At 31.9% G+C, this 11,509-nt stretch overlaps 1 protein-coding gene across 1 annotated transcript; it reads left to right on the plus strand.

Moving 5' to 3' along the window:
* Nucleotides 1–1,783: 1,783 nt before the first annotated feature.
* On the plus strand, nucleotides 1,784–2,926 carry LOC132061641 (F-box/kelch-repeat protein At3g23880-like). The gene has a single exon (XM_059454413.1). The coding sequence runs from the start codon at nucleotides 1,784–1,786 to the stop codon at nucleotides 2,924–2,926; it is 1,143 nt and encodes a 380-aa protein (XP_059310396.1).
* The last annotated feature ends 8,583 nt before the right edge of the window (nucleotides 2,927–11,509 follow it).

Raw genomic sequence — 11,509 nt, forward strand, 5'->3', positions numbered from 1 at the left:
TAATTGAATAATTAATTTGTCTGGATTTTATTTAAAGTTGGTTGTGATTGAAAAGATTTTGATTACAAAATGATCTTAACGTGGCCACAACTTTCACGTTTTGGCTACAATTTGAATATAAAGGGCCATATTTTAAAACTCAATTTTAGCCATTATTTGGACTCCCAAAACATTTTTTTTTTTGGTGAATTGTTCTTCATATGGACTGGTCTTTAATTTTTATCCCTCAAATCATTGGTCGTTAAATTTTTTTCCTATATCTCATTTAACGAAAATTTGTGGACCAAATTATCTTTATCCGCATATCTACAAAATAAGAGATTCGGGTTCTAACACCAGTTCAATAAAAAAAAAGAAAAACGCAAGGCAAAGGATTCGGAAATTTATGCCTTAAGGCATCCTTCATAGTTACGGATTGACAAAATTTCAAGAAAAAAAATATTTTTCGCAAGGCAATGCCTTAAGGCATAACTTCTGTATAACTTGCCCGAAGAGACATAGTTTGCTTTGAAACTTTACATTGCGATTTTTTTTTTTCACTTTGCTAGTGTTCGAACCTAGAGCCTCAGGTGTATTTTCGTTCGCTTTTTAGGCGAAAGAAAAAAATTAAATAACAACAATTTTACAGATTCGATTTCTGTTCTCTCTTTGTTTTCTCCTTTTCATGTTTCTTTATTTTTGTTTTTTCTTTTAACTTATTTTAAGATTTAAACAACAACAACGACTTACCTCATAATTGTTCCTCGGTCAGAATTCAATTGAAATAGAATTCTCATTATTTGTATCTATATTAGAAATAAAATCAAACAAGACGAGAATTCACACGTATAATAGAAAAATCATGCAAAATTTGATAAATATAAGCAACAAATCTAACATATTTTGATGGCTGATAAGAATCTCTAATATATATTTTTTATTTGGATATTAAAAACAAATAAATATTTCTTAAATTCAATCCGCGAGAAGCGCGGACACCTACACTAGTTACACAATATAGTAACTACGATGACCTGTTTGTTTGTCATAAGTTGATTACATTGTAATTACAAGTGTATTGTTGGTTGCACAAGTGTAATTACACCGTTAAATATTTTTAAAATTTAAAAATAAAAATTAATTATAAAAAACTAAACGTTAATGTTTGACAAATATATGTTCATATAAGAAATATTAATTAATTTTATATATAGTTGTGTATTCAAGATACATATTATTTCGAAAATATATAACTAAAGAATTATAAATTTGTAACTAGTATTGTAAAAAAGTTGATATATATAAATAAATAATACTTTAATTGAATCAATTAATAAGAACTTCTTGCGAAGCATACTTTTGCAATAACATCACGGACAACGTGTTTGACAAAAAAATTAAATTCACAATCATAATTTCATAATATTATTTAAAGTTAAAAGTAATCAGTCAATGCTAACATTACTCAATATAAGCTAAGTTTGTATATAACCTCATCCAACAATAATTCAAATTTAATTTTAATGATATCACTATCTCGTTATAAGAAAGAACTTTGTGGATGATTTATCCTTTTTAAGATTAGAATGTATAACTTTTTCAAAAAAATAATAATAGAATAATAACGTTAGCTAGCTGCAATTAAAATAAAATAAAGAACTAGGATACGAAAAAGGTCAGAACGACGAATCCTTTTCCCACAAAAAAAAGGCGTTTGTTTGCTTCACTTATATATTAAACGTCAACCCTAATGACGGCACAAACAGAACAGTACTAGCTCAAACTCAAATCCGTATCAGACAGAATGCCTAATAACTATATTATCCATGATAATATCATTGATATACTGATAAAACTTCCTGTGAAATCACTTATACGGTTTAAGCTCGTTTGCAAATTATGGCGTTCAGTAATTGAAGATGGCCAATTCATCAATCTTCATCATGATCAATGCAAAAGTGATTATAAAAATTGTCAAAATCAAAAAATTTGTCTGGCTTGTTATGGGATGGAAACGAAACAAATATGCCACTACTCCATGGACGTCCCTTATTCACTTCAATGTGATTCTGTTGTCTCTCTTCTTGAGCCTCCTACAACAGTTCAATGTGCTAGAGTAAACGTATACGTGGATTCTTGCAGTGGGTTATTTGTTCTATCTTTCTCTGCTTACAATGTTGTCCTGTGGAACCCGGCCATCAGAGAATCAAGAACAATCCCTAGTCCAATCTCCATTCATGGTAAGGATCAGATATGGGTTCGTTATGGTTTAGGATACGACAATTCTTCAGACGATTACATAATAGTTAGAGTAGGATTAATATATCATCCAGATCCAGATGGCCATAATGTTCAAATATTTTCGACCAAGAGTGACTCGTGGAAATTGATTAATGAGAAGCTACCCGTAACCTATGAAATTCAGGGAAATATAGTTGTAGCTGATCATGGAATTGTTTATATGATCATAAAGGAGTCAAGCGACAACAAATTTATTTTAGCTCTGTGTTTGAAGAATGAAAAGTTTGAAGAAATATTATTTCAAGGTCGTCGGGACCTAATAATGGAACAACCAAATTTGTTCACTGTTGGAGAATGCCTTTGTTTAGCAAAGTTTTGTTCGCCCATTATTAATGAGTTGGCCAATTTCGAAGTTTGGCGTATGACAAAGAATGGAACCTTGAGCTATTCGTGGAGTAAACTATTTGCAATTACAGTGCCAGTGCCAGATGATGAACGGGTTATGACCAAATATCATGTCCGTCCTGTGAGCTTTATGAAGGATGGAGGCATGTTGTTTCGGAGAAGTAGAGATGAATTAGTAGTTTACGATTCAAAAACACAAAAGTTTGAACAAGTTAAAATTGCTGGGCTTGAAGTCGCATCACCTTTCCTCTATCGTGGTTTAACATATGTCGAGACTTTAATCTCTCCTAATGCTCTGTAGGATTACAACTCTAAGTATTTCTTTTGATTCATTGTAGTTAACTATTCCTCTTTATATATATTTTGTCTTTTATGTTTTCAAGGTCGGAAGGAATTTGAAATTTACAAGATATAGTATTATTTATTGAGACCGGACATAAAGACCCGTCCGGTCACGTCGGTGAACATGAACCCTAATGTAAGTCGTTGCTCGATTCAGACTTTGTCGTTTTCATTAATTGCTTTTTTATCCGTTTTAAAAAGACAGTTACCATTGCACTATATAACAACAACAATAATATATTCAGTATATATAGTCCCACGAGTGAAATTTGGGAAGGATAGAGTGTATGCAGATGTTGAGTATGATTTCGATGATGATAAATAAAATACGTTTATCCTGAAGTTGTGTTTTATTCAATAGTTATTATATCACCTTAAAGTGACTTCCATTAGCCTCATTACCTTTTCACTAGAAATCACCTCTTGTCTCGCCTCCCCTCTATATATGTCAACTTTCTTGCCTTGCATTTTTGTCTCAAACCAAATAGTGGAGAAGAAAAAGGGAATAATTCTTCTCTTCCCCTTCATGGCACAAGGCCACATTATACCATTCTTAGCCTTAGCCTTCAAATTAGAACAAAAAGATTACTGGAAAAAGAGTTTTTGAGCCACTGGAAAATATGGCTATAAATAGAAAGTTTTTTGAGCCACTTGAAAATTGGCGGCTACGTCGAATATGCTTTAAGGCACCGCGTTTCGGTAACTGTCCTGCCAAGTGCCAACGGCCCTGATAACAACACAGCCAATTAAGACATTGTATCTTTGAAACACTAGCTCGTGGATGAGTCAGACTGTAGTAGCTCAATATTTATTAGCATCATCGATCTTATAATTGTTTAATACCTCCTCTGTCCCAATTTATATGGTGTACTTTCATTTGGCACGCACTTTAAGAAATAAAAGAAGATTTTTGAATCTTATGGTCTAAAATAAGTCAAATATATTTGTGTGGTTATAAATCATTTCGTTTGACGTAAAAAGTAAATTTAAAGTTAAATTGTTGCCAAATAAAGAAATATGTCATTCTTTTTGGGACGGATTAAAAAGAAAAGCGAGTCATTCTTTTTGGGACAGAGGGAGTGTAATTTATTAAAATTTTTGTCGGAAGTAAGTCTTCCTCTTAACCACGGGACTGAATATTTCTTGATGTCAATATCCTTCATCTTAACCACTGGACTGAATATTTCTTGATGTCAATATCCTTTTTTTGGCTATATCCTTTTGCTACTAGTTTGGTCTGATATCTTTCAACTTCACCTATTGATTTGTATTTCACCTTGTAAATTCATTTACACCCTATATGTGACTTGGTACTGAGTGTTGACACCCAATTTTAGTTGTCCACATTTTAATTAACTAGTCAAGCTTCTAAAAATTTCAACGAAGTAAAATAATTAGTCAGAAAATTAAAAAACACTTTCTAATATGTCTTTGGTGATATTTTGCCATTTTAAGAAAAAGATTATATATATATATATATATATATATATATATATATATATATATATATATATATATTATAAGTATTATTTCTATTTTATCAATTTGAAATCAATATAAGTATGTATTTTAATTGTCAGTTTCAAACCATATGTGATTTAATTAATATAATTAGTTTTAAAATAAATATTTTCCTTTGTTAAAATTCGAGAAGCATAATTGATTAATTGAATAATTAATGGAATAACTACATTACATAACTAACTCTACTACATATTTATATTTAGTAGCTATAGTTTAAAATAATTACATCCCATAGCTAATAATAATATGTTAAATACAACTATATATATATATATATATATATATATATATATATATATATATATATATATATATATATATATATATATATATAGTAGAATACCCCATCATCACATTATTCACTTCCAACCCAACCCCCCATCTCTCTCTCTCCCATCTTCCCCTACTGCTCTGCCGTTGGCCACCACGAAAACAGTGGGTTATTTGAGGGCTCAGATTTACTTTATTTGAACAAAGCTAAAGAGAAGAGTGATGCGGCCATGAAGATAATTTTCCCCCTCCTTATTGATTCAAATTTCTTTAGGTTTCTTCTTCTGCTATCCACATGTCACGTATCCACTATATTGGGATTATGACGTTTTGCAATTTCTGTTGTGCAATTTCTTCTCCGGCGAACTTTGACGGTCAGATCCGGCCGGATCTTGACCGGATATACATTAGATCTTCAACATCGACAAATGCTGCTTTGCCTGAATCTGGTATACGTCAGATCCGGTAGACCTCAGATCCGGTCATATGTTGCTTTGCCGGAATCTGGCTAATGGGGGCTTTTCCGGTCAGATTCCGGTGACGGATCTGAAAAATCGTGTTTCTTTTTTAGTGTATTCATTAATTTTTTAGCATGCAATTCAGTGTATTCATTAATTTTTTAGCATACGATTTAGTGTTTGGGTGTATTTTATTTGTTGTATTCTGTATTTGAGTGTATTCGTTAATTTTATTTCTTGTATACAAATGAATACATTGAATTTTGAAGTGTATACAAATGAATAGAGTGAATTTTATTTCTTTGTATTTAGTTTTTGAGTGTATTCGTCAACTTTTTTAGTGCAAAATTCTGTGTTTTGTATACAACCGATTAAATATAATAAAGTGAATACAATGTAAAAGTAGCTTCAATGAATACAGTTGAGTTTGAATACATTTAAATTGAATACAAAATTCAGCAAATTTTAATGATTGTATTCATGAATACAGCGATGCAAATACAATAAGTAACAAGTGCTGAGTTTTGTTATATGTTTGCTATGTGATGTAAATAGATAAAATATAGCCAAAAAGCAAAAATAAGGCTTCCAAGTTAGTCATTTATGACATTTTCCCATAATTAATTAGTCTGGATTTTATTTAAAGTTGGTTGTGATTGAAAAGAATTTGATTACAAATTGATCTTAACGTGGCCACGACTTTCACGTTTCGGGTACAATTTGAATATAAACGCCCATATTTACAACTCAATTTTAGCCATTATTTGGACTCCCAAAACTTTGTTTTGCGAGAATTGTCCTTCATATGGACTGGTCTTTAATTTTTGGCCCTCAAATCAGTGGTCTTTAAATTTTGGCCCTATATCTCTTTTAATGAAAAATTGTGAACAAAAATATCCTTATTCGTGCATCTACAAAATTAGAAATTCGGGTTCGAACATCAGCTCAGTAAAAAAAAAAAAAAATTTCGCAAGATAAAGGTTTCACAAAAGTTATGCCTGAAGGCAAAACTTCTGTAGTTCTAGTTTTGAACCCCAGCTCAGTAAAACAAAAAAAAAAAAAAAATCTTTCGCAAGGTAATGCCTTAAGACATAACTTATGTATAACTTGCCCGAATAGGCATAGTTTGCTTTGAAACTTTGCCTTGCGATTTTTTTTCACTTTGCTAGTTTTCGACCCAGAACCTCAAGTGTATTTTCGTTCGCTTTTTAAGCGAAAGACAAAAATTAAAAAATAACAATTTGAGGGACAAAAATGAAAGACCACCCTGAAGGAGGGACATTTGTTCGAATGACCCCTCCCAAAATAGGCCCTTCTTCTACTAAATTCTAGACCGAATCGTTGGCCCAGTCCAAAGCACCCGGCCCGGCCCATATGCTCCTTCTAATTTCCCCAATTTCATTTCCCTTAAAGCATGTACGTAACCATGTGTGTTAAAATTCAAATGATTAATAGGCATTTGGCCATAGATGCCAGATATTTTTTCACTTTATTTGAAATTTTTGAAGTTGGAGTTGTGTTTCGTTATAGTTTTTGTAAATAGTATTTGGTTGATTGAATGTACTTTTTTTAATAAATATGAAATATGATTTATACCCTCAATTTTTAAGAACTAGCAAAATCACCCAAGATAGAAAACAATAGTTCTCAAATATTTTCGCAGATGTAAATACGGATATTCTCTTCACAAACACAACCAAGATAGCTAAAAAAAAAAAAATATTACAAAGCATCAACTGGTAAATAAAAAGTTAGAATTTCATAATTTAACATTCTAGAATGTTTCGGTTAGGTTTTGGTTAGAATGCTCATAATGTAGCTAGAATGTGCATAATTAAACATTACAAAAACTTTTAGGGTAAAATTTGAAAAATGAAAGACAAAAGTGAACTGTCCAAAACTGAAAATGGAAAAAGTTTAAAAAGTTAAAGTGAATAATTCTCATGGCCAGACAGTGAATACTTTGTTTAAAGAAAGAGTATGAGAGGTTTATTTTTTCTAAGTTTCTTGCTTTCTTGCCTACAATTAACGAGAAATCACAGTAATGAAACATAAACATATTCAGTCCCTACTTTGGTTTTTGGTACTTGTTTCTCTTAAGAAATGACTCCAAAACCTTTCAAATCTGCAAAGTATTAAACATTTTCCTAAAATGGTCGACTAAGGAGTATGTTAACATGAGCTAAGTACTTTGGTAAAGTTCTGTCATAACAGTGAGGATTTGTAAGTTTCTTTTCTCTTCTATTTCTTTCTTCTTCTTCTTCTTCTTCTTCTTCTTCTTTTCAAAATAATGTTAAGGTATAGAAATGTACCTCTTTAAAACTGAAACTACTTAGCCCAACTGAGTTTAATACTATCCCACGTTCAATATATACTTCAGATTTTTCTAACCAAGATACTCATTAGTTTGTTTTCATCATTTTCCCCTTTTAAAGAGCAGTTAGATATTTTCCTTAAAGCTTTAGTTCTGAGTTTCTTTTCTACAGAATCTGAGTTCGACTCATGATGCCTCTGATCTCTTCTAGACAGTGGTGGAGCCACATAGAGCCGAGGGTGTTCATCCGAACTCCCTCGGCGGAAAAAAACACTGTTTTTACAAGGTTAAAATTATTTTTTATGTATATATAATAGATGTTGAACCCCTTAGGCTTCTTCGTATGTCTACTTTTTTATATTTTGAACCCCTCGGCCGAAATCCTGGCTCCGCCACTGCTTCTAGAGCCTAAAAAATAGAGTTCAATTTGTCTCTGTCCTAGTCTACTTGTTTACTTTAGAAATATCATTTGACAAATAAAGAAGAGTTGTTTTACTCAAAGTATATATGTTAGATATTTTGGTATCAGTTTTGTTCTGATGTCTTACTTACTAAATGTGTTTGAAAGAATGAGGTTTTCTTGTGTCTAGTTAATTTATCCTCCTTAGATATGTTGTTGATTTGAGATGGTTAACAATGAGTCGGGTGTTCAATAGTCCAGCTTTGTTTGTTTTACTCTTCTTGTTGCTGCCTAACTTAGTTTCTTAGATAGAGGGAATTCTTCATGCTTCTAGTTCTATTTGCTGTGGTGTTTTTAATTGTTTTCATAGTTATGAACTCAATAACTTAAAGTTGCATCCGCGCGCGCCTCAAATCTGTTGACTTAGTGTAAATATATATCGGGTGGGCGGGGGTAAGTTTGCACCATGAAGAAATTGACGTGTCTCACTATATTGAAACTCATGTAAAAGCCAAATATATGTTCTAATCACAAGGCTATGCACAAGAAAGTGTGAACATTAACATTTATATTCTACACCTTCTTGACTTAATTCTAAAGTCCGTGACAAATTTTTATTTTCATTTTATCATTCACATTTAGGTCACTATCCGCTTAATTTCTTAACAGAACAATAAGATAGACTTCACGTTGTTTTCTTGTAAGGGTGTCAGCTTATTGTCACAATTCAAGTTATATACGGATTTTGATATGGCGATAGGGTTCTAAGGCTTTACTTCCTAACCCAAATGCATATTTATTTCATTATTATTCAGACAATGCCGTCCTATTTTATATACATATCTTTTTTATAAACAAAATATGTATTCTTTAAACCTATTTGATATTTTATAGGCATATATTATTCAAAAAAATATTAAGTTCATATAATTCTCCTTAACATCCTTCCTAACAAAGCATTTTTGGCGCTCCAAATTGTCCAAGTATCCACCATCCATAGGCATCTCTATCTTCCTGCATCTATTCAGAGCCGCATATAGGTTCTTAGTATAATTTTAATGAAGTTTTATACATAAATTTATGTTACACATTAAAAGTAGGGAAAAGGGTCAAATTTACCCTCTAAGTATGGTTTATAGTTTAAATTTGTCCTCCGTCAAAGTTTGGGATCAAATTTGCCCTCCCCGTTAGAATACTTGATAAATTTGCCCTTATATGGATGGAAGTGTGAGTTGAAGGTTTCCCCATCCCATAATGCACAAACCAGTATCCCACCAGCAAAAAGAGTAAACTTGAAGGTAAGAAGTAAGAACCATATAATTCTGAACTAAATCAGTATACAAAAGAGGTACAGCAGCTCCAAAAGCAAAGAAACTCTTGACACCTAAACATGCTTGTATAGAGAATCACCACCCTTTAAGTTTGCTGCCAAATGCATGGAGTTAGTATTGCATTGCATGATACAAGGTACTATGAGTACACCTAAAAGAGAAGCTTAACCCAATTTTTAGTGCAAACATGGCATGATGCAGAGGTAGTATCATTATATAGCATTGTGCAATGCAAATTATAAGATGTTGGATCATCAGTTAATAATACAGTCATATTAAATGATACTGGTTTGTGCATTAAGAAGACCCAAATGGGGGTGATTCCCTCTTTTTCTAAAATAAAATGAATAAGGGTTGTATGATTTTATGGGATGGGGAAACGGGTTACGGGTTATAATAATTGGGGCCGGGATCTTACGTAGAGCCTACATAGATCTGACGTGGCTAATTTTTTTGTGTTGTGGAGTCCAAGTCACACTTCCATCCATATAAGGGCAAATTTATCAAGTATCCTAACGGGGAGAACAAATTTGATCCCAAACTTTGACGGAGGGCAAATTTAAACTATAAACCATACTTGGAGGGTAAATTTGACCCTTCTCCCTTAAAAGTATTGGGATCAGATGAACTCGATAACTTAAAGTTGCATTCACCTCTCATCTATTGGCTTGGTGTAAATATCGGGTAGGGTAAGTTTGTAGAGCAATTGATGTGCCTCACTATATTGAAACTCCTGTAAAAGCCAAATTTATGTTCTCATCATCAGGCTAATATGCACAAGAAAGTGTGAACATTTAGAAAACACATAGGAACAAGTTGATCTAGATATTCCAATTTTGATACTATGTTTGAAAGCTCCATTCTTGATTTTATATTGAAATTTAGTAAAAATATAAAGGCAAGTTGCGCTATGTATAGCAGACACCCTTGTATCTAAAGCTAAACTTTCCAATCAATCAATAATAATAAGATTTTATGAATTCATGCATGCATTTGCTCATTTGATTTCATTCTATCAGCCTATACTGACAAAATTAATTCTGATCTTTTATTTGAAACTGAGACTTCTGACTACAACGTGAGGGCTATTCAAGTTTTTGTTTTGTTTCTTGTTTTATTCTTTCTTGCTATTTTCTTGCTATTCTTTCTTGTCTACAGGATGGATTCATAATTTAAAGTTTATGAATTCGTATAACAAGAAGTTAATATACAACAAATATTTATATATATTGTTTGAACTTTTTGATACTGATACATGATCTGAACAAAATTTACTAGGTTCATGTTAACGTGTATATTACATTATACATTCCCTGGGGTCACCATACATATGCTCGAGTTTCAAACATAATGAAAGGTTCAGAGTGAAAAATTCATTGAATATATACATATTATTTATTTAGAACCTAATAAAATAACTTAAAAGGATAAAAATTCAGCAGTACCCATTGGCTTTAAATCTTGGCTCTACCTCTAATTCGGTAGGCAAGGGGTAAGGGTGTAGGGTAAGATGTTGGGGGTAAGGAAGAGACAATCTATGTGGAATACATCACTTAAGGAACTTGTTTTTCCTGCTCCCACATGAGAAAATTGAAATTATTTTTCTCCATACCAAGTGATAGAAACTTACACGCACCCTATGTGTATATACCTAACCAATGTATTTTCCATGATTAAGTAATAAATGTGGTGAAAATGTATACATTGAGTAAATATAGTTAGGTGATAAAAAAGTATGCAGAACATGTTATGTTATCATTTGTTTGATATAAACACCGAATGCAGCTAAATATGTATGGAAAACTCCACCAACAATATGATATCACTTCCATTCGTTTGATAGTTCTGTTTTTTTAGGTAGACTTAGTTTTTGTGAGAACTCAAGCAAAGAAGTTGGAGTAAGGTGAAAGACTCAATATATAATTGATGATTTGCCAATCAACTTCTGTTTCACTTAATTAGTCAAGTCAAGGCATTTGAATGGATAAGTGGTTGAGGGTTGACACATGTGACATGACTCATTTAGGTTGTCATGAAACTTAATAATTTGTCAAAGCTAATTCGAAATTTTTGACTATCATTAACAAATATAAACCAATATCAATTATTTGTCCTAACTACGTACCAAATTAAAACTCTAACTCCATATTAACTAAAAATAAATAAGAAAAAAGCCAACTATATTCAAATTATATCAATATCCCTATCAGAGTAATCGTGAGAAACATCCGGAAACAGAAAAGTC

This window comes from Lycium ferocissimum, chromosome 6 (genome assembly GCF_029784015.1).
Source record: "Lycium ferocissimum isolate CSIRO_LF1 chromosome 6, AGI_CSIRO_Lferr_CH_V1, whole genome shotgun sequence".
In the NCBI taxonomy this organism is placed as follows: domain Eukaryota; kingdom Viridiplantae; phylum Streptophyta; class Magnoliopsida; order Solanales; family Solanaceae; genus Lycium; species Lycium ferocissimum.

What these genes read in the sequence shown, in the direction of transcription:
- LOC132061641 (XM_059454413.1), top strand. Translation starts at nt 1,784, where the DNA reads ATGCCTAATAACTATATTATCCATGATAATATCATTGATATACTGATA.